The 20,235-nt window shown below is 30.2% G+C and overlaps 1 protein-coding gene across 20 annotated transcripts in view; it reads right to left on the minus strand.

The window, feature by feature from the left end:
- Window positions 1-6,194: 6,194 nt before the first annotated feature.
- The window catches only part of LOC107449585 (phosphatidylinositol-binding clathrin assembly protein), a 76,473-nt gene continuing 62,432 nt past the window's right edge, over window positions 6,195-20,235 (minus strand). For all 20 annotated transcript variants that reach the window (XM_071185439.1, XM_071185434.1, XM_071185440.1 and 17 more), the window contains 4 exons: window positions 18,268-18,415; window positions 13,283-13,372; window positions 9,399-9,549; window positions 6,195-6,378 (listed from right to left, as the gene is read on the minus strand). In XM_071185439.1, the coding sequence (XP_071041540.1) occupies window positions 9,415-9,549; window positions 13,283-13,372; window positions 18,268-18,415 (373 nt within the window). In that variant the 3' untranslated portion in view covers window positions 6,195-6,378; window positions 9,399-9,414. The remainder of the gene's footprint in view (window positions 6,379-9,398; window positions 9,550-13,282; window positions 13,373-18,267; window positions 18,416-20,235) is intronic.

Raw genomic sequence — 20,235 nt, forward strand, 5'->3', positions numbered from 1 at the left:
GGATCACAGGCTGTAGGAGTGTTTTGTATGCGTTAATTTCTGTCTTTTGCGTAAGAAATGTACTTTTTAGTTAGCTTTTTTTATATTTCTTTCTTAATATTTTGCTTTATTTGTTATTCAAGAGATGTCGCCACTATAAAAAATATTTATATTGCAAAATATAAATTCTTCTTCTTCTTGGGCACTACAGCCTCTGACGGGATAATGAAATTCCAATAAGTTTGTGCCTTCTTGTTCTACTCTGTGCCATGGCATTCTAGTTAGTTATTCCTATTTTCTTGAGGTACCTCTCATCTACGTCCTTCTACCTAGTCGGTAACTCTGCACCTGACTCTGCTGAGTGTTGCCTTTCTCAAGTTAATAAGCTTCAAGGGAATATCAAATTTCTCCATTGCTTCATACAGCTAATTTCTCTTGATACTCTCGTACGCTACCTTAATCTCAATAAAAAGATTTAAAGTCTTAATACTATAAAAATTATATACAAAATATAAATAATAAATATTTTTTCTTGATATTTTGCTTCATTTGTTATTTAGTAGATGTCGCCACAACAGAAAATATTAAAATTCCACTATATAAATAATAAATATTTTTTTGATAATTTGCTTTATTTGTTATTCAATAGATGTCGCCACAATAGCAAATATAAATATTCCAAAATATAAATAATAAATATTTATTTTCAATATTTTGCTTCATTTGTTCTTCAATAGATGTCGCCAAAATAGAAAAGATTAATATTACAAAATATAAATAATAAATATATTTTTTGATAATTTGCTTCATTTGCCATTCAATAGATGCCGCCACAGTATAAAATATATATTTTACAAAATATAAATAATAAATATCCTTTTCTTGATATTTTACTTCCTTTGTTATTCAATAGATGTCGCCACAAAAGCAAATATTAATATTCCAAAATATAAATAATAAATATTTCTTTTCAATATTTTGCTTCATTTGTTATTCAATAGATGTCGCCACAATAGCAAATATAAATATTCCAAAATATAAATAATAAATATTTTTTTCTCGATATTACGCCTCCTTGGTTGTTCAATAGATGTCGCCACAATAGCAAATATTAATATTCCAAAATAAAATAAAAAGTTTTCTCGATATTTTGCTTCAATCGTAATTCAATAGATGCCGCCACAATAGAAAATATTGATATTACACAACATTAACTCTTATTCTTGGGTACAACAGCCTATGATAGGCCAAGGCCGTTCCAACAAGTTTTTTAAATCTTGATCTATTCTTTGCCATGGCCTTCCAGTCAGTTATTTCTATTATCTTCAGATCCGTCTCAACTGCGTTCAGCCACCTAGTCGGTGGACGATCGCTTTTTCTTGTACCTTCTGGTTTAAAAAAAAGTTGCTTTTTTGCGGGGTTTTGGTCTTCAGATCTACAAAGTTGTCCCAGTAATGAAATGCGATTGACCTTAATAACATGAATTATGTCTGGTTGTTTATATTTTTCATATAACCCTTGATTGAAAAGGGTGCGTCATTTGTTATTCTCATGGATTGCTCCAAAAATTCTTCGAAGTATCTCTCTCTCAAAAATCAGCAATTAGTTCTCCTCTTTTTTATTAAAGAGTCCAACACTGACTACCATATAGGATCACAGGCCATAGGAGTGTTTTGTATATGTTAATTTTTGTCTTTTGTTTAAGAAATTTACTTTTTAGTTGGCTTTTTAAATCAAAGTAGCACTTGTTTGCTATTGCTAAACGGCTATCCATTTCGGTATTTATGTCATTTTTGCAGGTTACAGTAGTCCTAAGATAATAAAATTCATCAACANTCTCTCTCAAAAATCAGCAATTAGTTCTCCTCTTTTTTATAAAGAGTCCAACACTGACTACCCTATAGGATCACAGGCCATAGGAGTGTTTTGTATATGTTAATTTTTGTCTTTTGTTTAAGAAATTTACTTTTTAGTTGGCTTTTTAAATCAAAGTAGCACTTGTTTGCTATTGCTAAACGGCTATCCATTTCGGTATTTATGTCATTTTTGCAGGTTACAGTAGTCCTAAGATAATAAAATTCATCAACAACTTCAAATTCATAATCATTCAAATGCAACGGCATTGCCTTAGTGAGCCCTCCGTTTATCTCCATATATTTAGTTTTGTCAGCATTAATGGTTTGTCCCAATTTACTAGCTGCTACTTCAAGAGATTTGAAGTTTTCTACTGCTGATTGTCGAGATCTATTTTTTTACCTTTTTGGTACAATGGACCCGTATTAAAAAGTCAGGGACCACCCTCAGTGAAAAAAATAATTGCAAAAACATCAGTTATTAGAAAACATTTCATTTTATTATTTTAATAGTATACAAAATTTTTAATGCGAAGGTAGTTGCTGCTCTTCCTTAATTAATAAATAGAAATGAGAGATGGTTTTCGACAAAGCAACGCGCATATCAAGTTCAACATTCAATTGATTTCGATGTTTTGATTTTATTGTCACAAGTGTGGAAAATCTTGCTTTGTTATTGTTAAGATACACTATAGCTAGCGGAATTAGGACAGCCATAGCGCGCTTTACAAGCAATGGGTAAGTACCACATGTTCTGCGTCCATTTCTTGACGCAGTGTTTTAAAAAGACGATGATTAATAGCCCTACTTCGAATAAATTCACAGTTTTAATAACTATTGAGAAACTTCGTTTGAGCTGGTTGGAAGTGTTTTTGTAGCCAGTGCATGTCTATGTGGAAAAAAATGAGTAACAAGAACATTAGGAGACTCTATTTTTACAGACAGATTTATTGCCAAGTATCGCAGGTGCTCCATCCGTACAAAGTGGATGTAGTTTTGCTTCCCAGTCGAAGTCGTGTTTGGCAAGGAAAACATTTAACATTGCTAAAACATGAACTGCCTTTGTAGTTTGCAAGAGACTCACAAAATAAGAATTCCTCTTTGATATTATCAAGAGACACGTAATGAACAAAAACAAGAAGTTGACTACAATTCGTGATGTCTGTAGTTTCATCCAGTTGCATACTAAAGGGAAATGGTGATGCTTTCAATTCATCGATGATCTGTTTCAAGATATTGCAAGAAATTTCAACTATTCTTGAATGTATCACATCATTTGACAATGGAATTGCGTCAAGTTTTTTTCTCTGTTCCAGTCCACAAACTAATTCAACCGTTTCCAGCGCACATGGCTTAATTAACGTCTCTCCAATAGTATGCGGTTTCTTGCTTTTGGCGATACGATATGTAACTTTCCCCTGATTGTTCAAACTGAAAGCCGGTTAGTGGAGGATATTAGAGGGCTGTGTGCAGTCCGCACTGAATTTGGGGTATCTCGATCATATAGTTTCAAATACAGTGGAGCATAGTTTATACGACGATCACTTATACGACGTTTTAGTGTGGTCCCAAATCATTCCTATTCATTTTAATGTAAAAATATATCGGTTATACGTCGGTTTTTAGATTTTGTTCATGTTTATTTAATTTTTTCTTGTGTATTTTAAAAAAGGGCGGAATTTGCCAACATGAATGAAACAGAAAAGGGTGCCAATAAGAATGCTTGGATGACGACCTTAATTTTTACTAGATGACTCAAAAAACTTGACAATGTTATGAAGAGGCAAAAACGAAAAATTTTGCTATTCATCGTCCAATGTAAAAGCTCTCTTTTATCCTGCAAATTGCACAAGTGCGCTTCAGCCATTAGATTTGGCCGAGAATAGAAATCTAAAATTGCATCATAGAAAGCAGTAAGTTCAACTCGCTATTCAAAGCATTGTAGAGACTAATAGCAAGAAAATATAATTAAAGGTAACATACATTCAAATTGCTCACTGCAATTTTTCTTCTTTGGTAGTTTGTTTGTTTTGCTTTGTCCAATTTAGAAATTTATGTAAATCAGCACGTTAAACATTAAAATTAACTGAAAACAGAATTAGTTTAAGTTTTAGAAGTGAAAATCGATTATACGACGTTTTTCGGTGGTCCCTTGGCGTCGTATAAACGATGCTCCACTGTATGTATTTTCACCTTTTAGGAAGAAAAAAAAAGATCAATGACATAAATATTATTGATCCAAACGTTTTAAAAATTAGTACCCATGGACCCCTAAGGGGTCCATGAACCACAGTTTAAGAAACCCTGTTCTAGGAGGTGTTGGCTCTAGAAATTAAGACTGTACTTAAATTCACTTTTTAGATAATCTTGTAAAAAAAAACTCTGCTTTTCAAGAATTGATTGAAACTTTCGTCATCAGGACCCAGGAGAAATTTCCCTGTTTTAGCTATAGCGTAAGTTTTCAAAGTTCAATTTGTAAAATCCTTCCTTTATAGATATGAAGAGGAATTGACAAAAGCGTAACTAAAATTTATTTTACATTCATGAAAAGTAGTTCTCTGAAATACTTTTCTTTACTATTTTCTAAACATTCCATTAAAATCTTTTTACTCCTTTTATTTAAAAAATATATATATACAGTCCGACTTCTATATATACAGTCTGACTTCTATTTAACAAACTTCCGTTTTGCGATTATTTTTTTTCCCGAGGAACAGAGAACAATTTTGAAATTTTTTTGTAAAATAACTTCCAAATAGCAAAGAGAATTTTCTATTTAACTAACTTTTCCTTGAGATCCACTTTCACTATTTTCCAAAATATTTCAGAACAATTCAAACTTGTAACCGCAGTTTATGGGTGAAATGAACTTCAATTGATTTTTGAAGCCACTAAACTTATAGAAAACAGTAAAATTCCTTTTTATTTGCATTTCAAACGATTAACTCAGACAAAATTAACAGATTTGATCAGTAGCAATTAACCTTAGGAACGTAATGTTTAAAATTACTTTTTTAATAAATACAGCTATAATTTTATACAGAAATTAAGCTTTTTTTAGTTGAAAATATATGTAGCACGATAGTGTAACACTGGATAATGTTTTGCTATATTCTAGCTTTCCATGCAGATTTCTTGCTAAGATTAATAAAATAAATAGTAGATACTATCATCAATTGCTATTTTAATTATGTCTAGAGTTTATGAATTTATAACCTGTTTTATGTTGTTAAGTATTTGAAAAGGTAATTTTATATTCAGCGAATTTTCTATACAACAAACCTTTTTATTGGGATTTAGCGACTTCATTAAATACATATGTTTTGCAATAAAAATTAATAAATAAATAAGAAAGAGACAGCCAGTCAACTTTTAAATAATTTATTATGTACCCACCTGGTGCTTTCTCAAGTGTTTTTAATATTCTATTAGAAGACACAGAACTTTCAGGGAGATGCAAGATTTAACAAAAATATCTTTAAGGACTGAACAATAATTTGGCAACATAAAACAAAGAACATCGCAACAGGCATCGATGTAAAGTTAACAATAAAAAAAAAAGATTTTCAATTTAAAACAAAACTGTCAATTGTACATTTTAACAACAAAAACTTTTCTTTTATTCATTTTGAATTAAAGTATATTACACAGCCAACAATAAAAAAAAAACAATAGAGTGAAAGAGAGATAACTTCTCATGCAACAACGACATTTTCATTTATAGATATACTTTAGTTATGATTTGGAACATCTGGATAATACAATGTTAGATCTAAATTTATATTTATCTTACACGCCATCATACACGAATAGGAAGATATCCTAATTAAATGCAGGATACACAATAATAACTACACAATAAGAATCCCTAAAGAGTACACAATTATATGGGGGTGACCAAAGTATTTAAAAAGGCAAAATTGTTTCGTTTGGAAACATTCTTGACTTTTAAAACTCCTTTATTGGTAAACAATATCGAAATGTTCTTTTGGTATTATACTTACAGTTTTGATTGATAAACCGTGTATTTTAATTTGGTATACACGGTTCTGATTGCTCAACAATGTACTTTTAGTGATATCACCTACAGTTTGAACACATAAAATTTAATTTGATGAATGCTGCTATTTAAATGGGAGTATTTCTTCCTATTCGTATACTTCTAAGTTTAGTAAAATAATTCAATAGAAAATAAAATAAAAAATGTTTTAAAACAAAAGAGATCATCGACCACTTTCCTGACGTCAGAAAAATACGAGACTGCCAGCAGCTATACACATTAGGAACAAAATAGTGTATATTCACAGGTATATTTATATATATATAATATATTTATGTATAATTAAGGGGAGATGTCTAACATTGATAAACAAAGACATTTATAATAGCTACAAATACAATGCAACAAATCATATTTTACAAGATAAATTCATCACATTCTTTTTTTTATCAACTGGTAAACGCTAAAGAAATAAAGGCAATGATTCATTTGTAAGCCGAAGCTCTTTAGCAAATCCAGATTACGTTTTAACGTCCAGTAAAGTCCCTGAAAAAGAAAGGAAACATTTTATAGGACAAGAATGAGTACGAAAAACAATTAAAGACTATTTTGTGTGCTATACTAGCTGATAATTTTAACAGGGTGTGTAGCCAAATCTATCTACAACAAAAAAGCACCTTTTAAGTATTTTTTAAGCACTCAAAAAGTATTTTTAAGCACTATATACATTAACAAAATGAGAAATAATTTTTAAAGACTTATTGCCTATTATAAAATGATTGACAGATTTTTCGGTTCGATATCAGAGGGTGAAAAATTAAGCCTGAAATCGAGAATATCTTGCAAAATGCAGCAGGGTTGCTAACGAGAGTGCAAGAATCTCACGAAACCCAGTTCAGTAGACGCACATGCGGACTTGCAAGTATTTCATCAAACATGTCAAATGATTGACGCTTTCATAAGCTATGGACTAATGGTACGTCGAAATGAATTGTGAAAACATTGAATAGAACAATGTGAATAGCACGCTTTTGCATAGTACGTGGCGAAAATCGACATGGTAATGAAAAAAAAAATTTCATGTTTAAAAAGGGAAAATTAAGCACTTTTTAAAAACACCCAATGAAAAATAGCACCTTTAAGAGCCTTAAATATGGAAAATGACCACTGTTGAGTACTTTTTAAAAACGCAAAGCACCATGTTTAAGATATTTAGACATTGAAAAGGAGGATCTATAATTTAACAAGTTAGAAACAGGCTTACAGAGGGGAGGGAACAAACGTTGAAAATTGCCATTATATATTTTTATTAATGAATTTATACATTTTTATTAATTATTTGGATTTGAAAAGCACAATGGAAAATACCAAAGCAATTTTTTTTTACATTGGCAACCGAAATATACATTAAACAATCGATTGAATCTATATAACGTTAAGGTTCCAAAAATAAATTTTTTTTTTTTTTAAAAAAAAAAACTAATTCCGGATATTTTTTTATCTTAAGGTTTTGCGGGGAACTATTAGAGTCACCATACCCAATTTTGTTCAATTATGGAACTTTAAATGGTTTAATGATTATATTTGTCCTTTTCGACTCTGCAGAGTTATGTAATTTGCTGGTATGCAGTGATTGTCTCCGAACAACTCAGAGTAATAACAAAGTCGCAGGTAGTTATACAGAAAAAATGTTAAAGTTTCTTCATTTTTATGACAAGTCTGTAGCCATTGTTTCAGAACTTCTTTTCTCTTATTGAAAACATAATTAAATATTCCTTCTATCGAAAAATATGTGCAATATATTTTTTAAAAAAGAAATCTGGATATGACTATTCAGTCTAAAATTCAACATCACAAAGAAGCCCAGCAAAAAGTGTATTTCAGATATATGTTCACATAAATGTTCAGATACTCACTTTTAGATGAAGTAATAAATGGAAATACTCAGTATAGGTCTTGTTGAATGATGTCGCATATTTTTTATTCTTTTTTTCAGACATTTCAGTCAATATTTTCAGGCAAAATCAAAAAAAAGTCCAGCACCACATGAAACGTAATAGAGGTCGGAGACGAAATTTAAAGCACAAACAAAAAATCAATTAATTTCCCAATGCGAGAGATTGATCTTAAATCTTTGTTGAAGATACGTTCACGAACTCAAAAGAACAACCAATCAGAAAACAATGCTTCCAAAGAGAAAGGCGGGGCATAAGCAATGACGAATTCAAAGGATTGGTTATGATTGGATGAGAGGTACGGGTCGGTGCCGCATATACGTTTATCGTAATTGCGCAGAGAATCCTCATTCCGCGAGGAAATAATAATAAAAAAAACAGAGACTTTTGATGAAACCCCGGAGGCTTAATTATCGTTTAAAAAACCGGAGGGTTGGCAGGTCTGATTGTATAACCGCAATTTTTTTTTCTCAAGCAACAAAGTTTAACTCATTCATTAGTTGAACTGATTCATTTGATGACTTTTAAATTACTTAAACTGATTCATTGATTTGTATTTTCAAATTTTTTATTCACCAATTTATTTAATTTATTCCTTGACAGATTCATTTATTTTGTGATTTTTAATTCACTGATTGATTTTTAATACACCAATTGTTTGATTTCCTTATTTATCAATTTATCTACTCATCAATTATTATCTGTTCAAAAACTTATTGATTTTAATCATTGATGCCTTTATTCTATTCTTTCTACACATAGTCAATTTTATGCAGAATCCAGTTTTTACTGATATACTTGCAAATTAAGAATGAGTTCTAACAGAACCAAAATGAAGTTTCATTTTGAGTCTTTTTAACCATTATCCTTCCAAACAGAAAATTTAAAATATCGAAACTAGAGCGGCTACAAACACTTAAAAAAATTCCCCCTTCTACTGATTTTATTGAATTTTTCCCTGATATTTGTTATTCAAAATGCCTTGAATTTTATTATTAATTTTTCAGTCATACCTTGTGTATATAAAATATACTACATAACACTTATACTCACTATTAGAATTGTATGAATTTGAGAAAAAATATTACAAAACTAATATTTCAAAGAAAAAAAATCTTTGACTTTAATGTATCTTGAACTTAAATTAATTCGAATTCCTGAATGATGGAGTTCCCAGATGGGGTTGATCCTCAATAAGTAAAAAAAAATTTCCTGTGTTTTCCCTATACATAGTATACACAATATATTAAGGGGAAGCACACAATCACTATACTCTTGCCGGAGAGCTATATTAGGCTAGTTTTATTTAATTACTAGAAAAAATTAGAAAAGTAAACAGCTGAACATACTTAAGACAAATAATGCTACAGTAAATGAAATAATTTAGTATAGCTGAAATAGCATCCTTAAATATTCTATAGACTGTGCTTTGAGTGGTCACCATTTTTTGAAAGAAAAAAATTAATTAATTCCTCGCTGTATTTTCCCTGTTGGTAAAGAAATACACAAATTTTCCTGTTATTTCAGGTCATTTTTTAAAAATTCCCTGTGGAGTGGCAACCCTGTTTTCATAATTTCCTTGTTATGATGGAAAACAATTAACATACATACCTTTTTTTAAATCTTTTCAGAGTGCACCAAAGGGGTCATTAACAGATGTTGTTTGTGTGGGCAACCCAGAGGTTGCAGTTGGCATAAGAGGCACCTGAGGGACAAATCCACTACCATATGCAGGCTGCCCAACAGGGCGCACACCCCCTGCCTGAAAATACAAATATCAATTAAGTAAAACATTACTATAAAATGAGTAGATAGCAATGGACAATGTTAAGACGCTGTAATGTCACTAACATTGTGATTTTGATACATTGTGATGTTCCGTTACACCAATATTTTGCATTTGGTATTGTGTCATTTCGAATTCTTGCACTTTTTGATTGATAAATTGAGGTACTTATATTCTTGCAATCAACTCAATTCTCGGTTACCTTACAAAAAATGCTATAAATCTAGTTATCAACAAAAAAATCTTTTTCTTAAGAAAAAAATCAATAAATCACAATAGTGACTTGATGTATTGAAAATAAAAATAAAAAATTGAATAACTTGCACAAGAGAGAGGAAGGGGGAAGACTAACATCAAAAATCAGCCTGCTGCTGCCTATGTCATTAAATTATGAGGATAAAAATCAAAATGCACATTGAGATCTTTTATAAAAATCTTCATAAACACAAAAATAAAAACTGAAAACTTAGGAGCAGCTGGCGTAAAATGCACGTAACTTCCCAGTCTTATCTTAAATTCCTTCAGTCCTTATCTTAAATTTAGTTCATTACTATCCATAAAAATAAAAAAAAACTCTTCGCGCAAAGCTCGTGGTCACCCATTTCATAGTCACAGGGATGTGATTGACAAAAACAGAAAAAAGAGGAAGTTTATAACTGTAGCATTAAACGTGCAAAAGAAAAAATGATATGAATTCCATAGCCAATCTGATAATGATTACATTATTATCTATTCATATAAATAAATGGTAATTATGTTCTTAAATAAAATCTTGATTAAAATAATTTTTTTTAATAATTTAGATAACTTTGAGTAATTATGCATAAGCACGATTTTGTGTATCACATCATTTTAAAAAACATTTCTTTAATGGTCAAAGGACCTTTATGGACTTTCTCATCAGTTCTTTGTTTTTTCGATGGTCTTTTTTTAACATGACTGATCTGTAGACTGCGTTTTGCAGACTTTTGATCATCAGTGTTGATAGGACAAGAAAGTTTATTTCGCACACAATTTTTAGAGGCCTTAGATTAAGAATCGCGATGTTGGATTTTAAAATTGCGTGAATAAGAATCGCGATGTTCGATTTTAAAATAGGGTGAATAAGAATCGCAATGTTGGGTTTTAAGAGTGTGTGAATAAGAATCGCGATGTTCGATTTTAAAATAGGGTGAATAAGAATCACGATATTGAATTTTAAAATCACGTGAAAAAGAATCACAATATTGGATTTTAAAAGCAGGAAAATACAAATCGCGGTATTGAATTTTTAAATCTCGTAAATAAAAATCACGGTGCATAATTTTTAGAGTCCGTGAATACTTATCGCAACGAGTAATGTTTAAACCGCGTATAAATACGAAAATCGATGTTTGATATTACAACCGCGTGATAACGAATCGCAATATTGAAATTTAAAAATATATATGAATACGAATCGCGACATTGGATTTTAAACTAGCGGGAATATGAATCGCGATATTGGGTTTTAAAAACGTTTAAATACAAATCGCGATATTGGGTTTTAAAAACGCTTAAATACAAATCGCGATATTGAATTTTTAAATTGCGTGAATGGGAATTGCGAGTAATGATTTTTAAATCGTGTAAAAACGTATCTCAACAAGTAACTTTTAAATCAGTTAAATACGAAAATCGATCATTTACATAAAAATCATCTAAATAAGAAATTTTAGCAGATTCTGGCCCAGTTCCTTATATTTAAAATTCTGTAAATCAGCTAATCAAAGGAAATCAAATATCAGCGGTCGAAACGAAACTGCTAAGGACTTTTTTTCCTTTTTCCAATCTATAGCGGAAGTCGCAGTTGTCAAGGCAACGGCGTACATGCCGAAATTCTATCCATTTTCTTCTGAAGATCATTTTCTCAGGAGGCTACTGCAGGGGAAGGGGAGTTCGTCGCAAGTCCGACTATATCGTTAGTTCGACTCCCCAAAAGTTTTTGGAACATGGTCGGAAATTTTAAAAAGTCTTTCATCCCTGGAAAGATAAGAGAGTAGTGGAGTAGGAGACTGCTTTGTTTTACCAAGGTCAACCACTTTCACCCCAGCCAGCTGATTGACATGTGAAGAAAGGTTTATTGGAGGCTTCAATACTTTCGCTCCGAGGAAGAAAAAAAATTTTCCAACAAATATCATTCACTGCATAAAAAAAATTTCCGCGCGGAAATTTATGAAAAAAGAGCGGAAGATATGGAAAAATCTGAAAAAAGTGGAAATCAGCGGATCCGCGGAAGAATCACATCCCTGCAGTCAGAAAAAGGGCTCATAGCGCATAAATAATGCTCACCATCGAGTGTTGAGACATGGATGTCAACAACGCATCGTGAAACACCACACATTTCGGTAAATCGCAATTTTTGATGCTTCGAAAAATTGCAAATTGACTGCGAAAATTTTAACATAATTTGTGAAAATTAAAAATTCTGTTAAAAAATCAGCACAAAAATATAGTAAAGTAAGAAAATATTATAAAAATTTGTCACTTCAAATAAAAATCATTTATGACTGGTAAATTTCTATGTATTTTTCCCCGTACATTCAAAAACAATTTTGCTATTATTAAAAAATTTTATATAAATTTCAAAATCCAAAAAAATTGTCTACAGTTAAATTTCAACTTGAATTTAAAAATTAATAAAAACATGCATTAAACAGTACCAGCAGTAAAAGCTATTTTAAATATGAGAACATTTACAATTGGGTTATAGAGAAAAAAGTTTCACAGAGAAAAGAATGGTTTATAAAAAAATAAAGGTCGGTTAGAATAAATTTACAATAGTGTTTAAAATGATGTTCGAATTTTGACCTCCTGTTTCATTTTAAAAAACTCAGCGGGAAAAAAAACACAATTTGATATGGCGTAAGTGACCGGTTAAGCTTACCATAAATAATAAAGGTATAAAAAAATAAAGGTCGGTTAGAATAAATTTACAATAGTGTTTAAGATAATGTTCGAATTTTGACCAACTGTTGTTTAATTTTAAAAATCTCAGCCGAAAAAAACAGAATTTGATATGGCGTAAGTGATTGGTTAAGCTTACCATATTGCACTATCTGACCCAACATGTGCCACCTTTTTCGTATATGACAGCTGGCAGAAATGCTCTTTTCCATAGACTGTAACGAGAACGGAGTTTGCGAGAGAACTTGCATTTTTAAAAGTATTTTGTGAAACTACTGTTTCTCCTGAAGTTGAATTTGTGAAGGTACAGCTAAACGGCAGTAAATTCACCCTGGACAGACCCCCGATCACGGAGTCTAACATCAGTCCTCGTAAACCCGAAATCGGGTCGGCCGCTCGATAACGGTTGTAAAATAAAACACTTTTCAAAAAATATGAAAATTAATTAAACTAGCTTTACTGGGATTCTGCTACTGTATCAGAGGAAGAAATGACCATGTTTGGGGACCTTTATTTCTGTAAGGCGATTGAAAAAATAAAACTTTTAAGAAAAGTTCTTATTATACAATTAGTAAAATTAAAATTGTTCACAAAAATTAAGAAGTTTGAATTGAGCTACATTATTAATTGCTAAACTATATTTAACATCAAATATTAGTCATTTATCACTTTGTTTAAAAAAGGTACTTACCATATATATATGCTGAAAAGACACCAATTTACAAATAAATGGTAATTCATACAACAATATTTGAAGCAGCAAAGTATGAGGGGTACTACTTACCATATAAGGTTGCTGAAAGACACCAGGTACAGCAGGCTGTTGAGGAAATGCACCTCCACTCCATTGACCTCCAGATAGTGGATTTTGGGTCTAAAAATAAAAGGAATTCAGTGTAAGGGTTGCCACTGATATTTGTACAGATTATACACAACATGTTAAGAGGAAACACACATTCACTGCGATCTTGTGAACTATATTAGGAAATAAATACACAAGTGGGCGACCTTTGTGCTAAAATACAAACTAAGGTAAACAACGTTAAAGAGCACAAAAATATTATTAATATTTTTGTGCTCTTTAACATTGTTTACCTTAGTTTGAACAATATTAGGATAAAGATGCTAGCTTTAGTTGCTGGAAAAACTTGGAGAAATAAGAAAACAGCTCAACATAAAACAAATAATGAAAGAATAAATGAAATAATATATCATACCTGCCAATATCAGAGAAATAAAATAACGGAGATTTTACAAGCGACATATTTTGGGCTACATGTAAAGCTTCGATACGTCATGCATAATATTGTAAGTCAAAAAGGGAAGATCAAAATTGGAAATAATACAAGCACTTACATTTAGCGAAGTAAAAAAATATGTACACAATTCTTAATCTAAAGATGATTTTTTTAAACTATTATTCATATTTACTTAAACTATTAACACTCAACATACTGCAGTACTGGCAATAGCACCATCTGTTGAGGAATAAAAGAAGTATTTTTGCCATCAGCGGATATTTTATCGTATTTTTTTTTAATTTTATCAACGAATGCAGAGAAATTTGAGAATATACGGGTGTGCGGGAGATAGCCGTAAAATACAGGAGTCTTTGTTAAAAAAACTTGAGACTTGGCAGGTATGTGTATACAAGAAATACTACTCTAGGAGAGTCTCAAAACACAATGATCACGTTGTGAGCCAAATGGTTTCAAAACACACCAAAACCCAGAAGTATAGATAGTCAAGAGCTTACTGCGCCTCCTGGTGTAGAAAACACCATTGATCATAAATTGTTATGATGGACTTTAACTGTATACATGTTTCAGCCATGATGGTTTAGAGAATAGAGCGTTTGCCTTCCAATGAGGTGAACCAGCGATGGCTTGCACAGACCACAGTGCTGAAGTAAAATATCCTCAGTGGTAAACGGTAGATCGGTGGTAGTGGTAGATCATGGGTTAGAGTCCACTTGATGTCAGGCTAATCAAGGGAGCTTTTCCTCTTCATGTAACACAAATGTGGGTTAGTTCCATTAAAAAGTCCTCCACAAAGGCAAAATGTCTCAATACTTGATTGAGAAGTCCCCTTGTCTTCTGGATGGAGTTCAAAATGACAAGGCTATGAAGTTGAACATTAGAAGTCAAACTCAAAATTGGGTCGGGTGTTATAACAGTTATAACAGGGTTCCCACTCAATTTAAAAAAAAAAAAAAAATTCAAGGTCTTTTCAATGACTTTCAAGGACCTAAAATCAAATTTTTCACGGACCTATACGCTATTGTTATATGCTAAAGTACATGTCAACCAGATCTTACAATTACGTAGAAGCAGAAATTGTATAATTTTAAATCACAATGCTTATTCGACAAAAAAAATTTTTTTTTATTAAGTTTATCAGTTAATAATACAAACGGTTGATAGTTACATTGCTGTTTCAAATCACTTAGAAAAATTTCAATTGAAAAAAAAACAAAAAAAAACTCCAATTGAGATAAGATATTAGCCAACATTTAAAAACTAGCATCACTGAAACTTTTCATGAAAAATTTAACGAAGTGAATTAGAATTAATGAAACTGAATGAATGTATAATGCATATTATACAGTCATTCAGTTTCTTTCAAACAAGCACAGTAAATAATTGATAAAGTTTGTGTAATTGCATGGTTATTAAAATATATAGACTTCTTTTAGCTTTTTTTTTTAATATGTTAGATCAAATGTTAGTTAACTGAAAATGTGTATAATTAGCTAAATTATCAATTTAACATATCTGTTTCAATTTTAATAGCAAATTTTCTATTTTGTTACTTCAGAATAACAGTAATGTATTTTGAACATAATAAAATCTATTGAAGAGCAATATTTTACAGATAACTAACTAAGACTTACCAAGCTTTATATTCCTTAAAATATATAGATAAAATGTGAAACGGGATCTTTAAAATTTTGTGAATATGGGTAATTTTCACTAAATCTCATTTATACGAAAGCACAGTGGGTTTTGTGGCCAAAATTAGTATTTCGATATAATTTGCTTCAAAATTTTTTATGTGCAGGTAAATTGAATTCATAGTTAAAATTTTGAAATACACTAAAAATACCCCCCCCCCCCCAAAAAAAAATGGCGGTTGAAATATGGCAAGCAAAAATAAATAAAAAAATTTGGTAGGTTTAAATAATTAAATATAGCAATGAAAATATAATAATTTTCGTAATTTTATATTAAAAATGAAAAGCAAATTATACTTCTGAAGTAATATTACAAAATAACGCAAAAACATGAAGGAAAAAAAAAACAAAATTTGTTTTTTGGTATATATAGTCCACCTTTGTAATACGAGCAAAATGGGGCACGTTTTTTAGAAAGAAACATCAAAGAAGACAACAAAAAAAAAAGTTTAGCTAAATACCTCATGAAACCTTTTGGAACTAATTTTCGAAAGTCATTCAAACATTGTAAAATGTCAAATGATAAGATATAAACTATAAGTGTGTCAAGAGTATTAACTAATCCAACAAATTGAAAAATTGTACTATAATTTAACACTAATTACTCTGATACAAATGTAACAGTAAGGCGAAATTCCTATATATATTTCTGAAATAAAAATTTAAAAGTTACATTTAAAAAAATTTTTTAACATATTTTTCATTAAATTGTACTCTTGTCGGTCCAAAAAGTAAATTATAATGTTTGGAAAGATTATGAATACTTAATTTGGGATACATTAAAACTGCCTACACATATTTTAGTTGAAAAATTAATTTTTTACTTTTGGCCAAAGATCATAGTTTTCTGGCCCACAGTGGAAAGTGAATTAAGTCTCGAAGATTGCGTAAATCACGTATCACAATGTGCAATTTGTAAATTGAAATTGAATTAAGGTGTACGTTTCTTAAATCGGAATAATGTGAATAGCAAATTATATCAAATGCACAAACTAACAAGACATAAACCACAATGTAAGATACATAAATCACTTTAATGTGAATTCTGTTGTGTGATTAGCTAATAGTTTTCATTTGAATAGTGATCATTATCAGGGGCCTGTTTAGAAGAAATTTTGGTCCGTTTCTTTTCATAAAAATGGATCCTTCACAAAATAATTTCATCTCTTAATCGGACCCTTCACAAATTTATCTTCATTATCGTTTTGTTAATCGAATAATATGTATGTCTCCCAGGAAGGGGGGGGGAAAGAGAGATAGATGTAAACGAACTAAATTTTGTCTTCGGCAGACACTTCTTTTATTCGTCCGAAATGAATATTCTGCATTCAGCAATTTAGGCTAAATACCAAATATTTGTATGTTGCAGTGCTAATTTAATAGCTGCAATTGCTGTTTATTTTTTAAAATTAAATTTTTGTAATTATAATTCTACAGTGTTGAGCATTATCTTGTATGTCTTTACAATTTAAAAACTCCTTGAAAAAGTTTCTTTGCAATAGCGGACCCTATTTGTACAAATTCATAAAAGCGGACCCTGGTTGTTTATTTTATATTCACAAATTACGAGTAATCTTTGCACAATTTTACAAAAACGGACCTTTCACAAAATGTCTGGACAGACCCTTGATTATGATGCAAATTTCAATTTGGGATTCAAATGGTGCTTAATATAGAACAGCTATGTGTGATTCTTAAATCATTTTGATGAAAATTGTGGGTGGTAATTCTTAAATCTTTCTCTTGTGAATTGCAATGCGTGAATTGTAAACTACTAGAATGAGAATTGAGGCACGATTCTGAAATTACATACCTTATATGATTCAGAAATAACTTTAAATTGAAATCATGATGTGTGATTGATAAATCACTTAAGATGAATCATGATGCGTGATTGATAAATCAGTAAATGTGAATCATGATGTGTGATTGATAAATCACTTAATGTGAATCATGATGTGTGATTGATAAAATATCTTAATATTAATTCTGATGAGTAATTTGAAAATCACTTTAAAGTAATATTCGATATGTGATTCATTAATCACTTTCAGTTAAACCGCAATTCATAGACCATTTTATATGAATTCCGGTACGTAAATCAAGAATTAGTTTAATGTGAATCACGATGTTTATTCATAATCAATGAAATCCGTAGAACTAAATTTTATTTATTAGCAGTAAAAACTAAATTTAAAAATTTGAATATAAATTATAAAAAATTTATTATTCTTCGCACATATATTAAAAGAACAAATAGGATAACACTATTAACCTGTCATAATAATGGAGTTAACACATTGAACATATTTCTAAATCAATTAATTATATTTCATTCGAAAACTATGACTAAAAAACCTAAAATTTGCTAGAAATTTCAGCATTCAAAACATCAGAGAGATTAACAAGAATCTGGTCTGAAAAATCCAGGAGAGACAAGTTTTGCATCACCTTTAACCCCTTTTCACTTCAAGCATTAAAAATTGCATCGATCAGAATTTCTTTAATTTTCCTTTGAATTTATTTAATATTATTTTAACTCTTTTGTTTTTATTATACATTTTTGTAAGAAAAATTAGTAGTATTTTAATTCCTAAAAAATCAAGTACTTTTCAAGTACCCTATGGCAGAATTCAAGGACTTTTCAGGGCCCTGATTATTTTCAACCAAATTCAAGGACTTTTAAGGTCTTTCAAGTACCGTGGGAACCCTGTATAATGTATATATGTTTAACCATCTGCTGGAATCCCAGCGGAGGAAAGGCAGAGTTTTTAATAATAACAGACCATAAAAAAATAATAAGATCCTTTTATTACCATTTGAGGGAACCCATGTTGAGGAGAGGCAGACCATCCTACATTACCAGGAGGTACAGGTACAACAGAGGCTGGTGCAGTCCACTGACCAGTAGGACCTGTGGTTTTAACTGGAGGTTTTGGTGAGCCCCATTGATGACCACTGCTTCTAAAATGATTAACAAAACTATTATTTAAACATTTATGAGCAACTACTAGAGAACTCAACTAAATTACATGTTACCCTAAAAAGCTGTTCATGTGCACATTACCTCTGCTACTCTGCAGATTAAGAGATTTGCTTTATTTATTTTTTTTATCAATATACAAAAACTTTCTCACTAAAAACTATAAATGGTCGTCAATATGATTGACATTAAATGAACTTGAAATGATTATTATGTTAACTCATAGTTTTGAGTACTGATAAACAAGCAATTTATTAGTCATAATTGAAAGATTTTTTTAATTAATTTAAAAAGGGAAAAATTAAACAGAAATATAAACAGAATAGAACAAAAAAAAAAGGCTTGAAACTGATGACTAAAAGGCTTGCTTCATTACGTATTCATAATACTTATATTTAAATATTTAAAAATGTTAAAATTCTATTTCAATAGGGATTTTTTTTTAAGGAAACTCACTCAGTTCTAGGGAATTTTCTAAAATGTACAAAAACCAAAAGAATTTTTATTAAACCAGTAGATCAGGAAAAAAATGGCAAAATCCAGTAGAGTTGACAAATCGTGTTATTTTAAATGTACAGAAATGCTGCTGTTCCAGCAAAGATTGTATTTTCACTTTAAAAAACCCTAACAGTAATGTGTATATTATCAAGGTAATGACTAGATTACCAAGTAATTAAAAAAATTATCAGCACTTTAACTGATAACTCTAGTTAAGCTACATATTAACTTGATAATCAGGGTTCACATTTTCCTGATTTTCCAAGTTTTACAATAAAAATCTTAAAATTTCCAGGTCAGTGTGCTTTCTTTTCCTCATAACGAAAAGTGTCAATAGTATTTTATTCAAAATTTTATTTTTTTAAACTACATCTTGAATAGATGTGGAGAAAATATGTTTAGTTTGTAGAATATATTGCTTTTAATGAATAATTTTTTTTTTAAAAGTGTTAAGTAATTTTTGCACAAAATGTACCAAACAGCAAATACAGACTAAAATAATAATTCTCGGATAAGTACTGTTTATTATATTTTCATTAAACAAAAGAAAATAACTCCAGGCGATTATACATCAATAAATTTTTATATTTATTTACATTTCAATATAGAGCTATTTTATACTGTATTTTATCCAAACAATGCTCTTTAAAAAATGTATTGATATTAATTTTCTTTAAACCAATTTCTAAAGTCAAATGTTTAAATAATGTTTGTTTTGAATGCCAGAAAAAATGTGCAAGATAAAATTTATTAAATTATAAAAAAATTATTTTTTGGAGAATTTTATAAAATTAAAAATACTAAAACATTTTGAATAATTTTGTTAAAAGAAAAAAATAGCCTCAAAGCATCGGAACAAACTTGAACTATAAATGGATTCAGCCGAGGACTAGAAGAAAAAAAGCCTACTTTTAAAAACAGAAGCAAATATCCTTACTAATTAGTTAATCTTTTTCACCACTATCACCACAGTTTTTTCCTTTCCTAAACTGCATAGTCCCAAAATCTCCAAAGAGGTCAAAGATTTCTCCATTTATTAGCAACATGGGAGAGTTTACTATGGCATTCTAGTTTAGCAGGGTAAATAATGGAGAGAATTTTAATGCAGACAAAGTATTGCTAAGTTGATAACATTTCAAATGTTGGGTGATAAATTTTCGTCTAAATAAAGAGGATATAACAGATGGTAAAATAATTTAAAATAAAAATTAAAAAAAAACTCAGCTTTTTTTAAAAAATTTCCTGATGTTTCCAAGATAAAAAAAATTCCCTGATAATGACAGGTTGGAAGCCAATCTGATAA

Source organism: Parasteatoda tepidariorum, chromosome 9 (genome assembly GCF_043381705.1).
Source record: "Parasteatoda tepidariorum isolate YZ-2023 chromosome 9, CAS_Ptep_4.0, whole genome shotgun sequence".
NCBI classification, from domain to species: domain Eukaryota; kingdom Metazoa; phylum Arthropoda; class Arachnida; order Araneae; family Theridiidae; genus Parasteatoda; species Parasteatoda tepidariorum.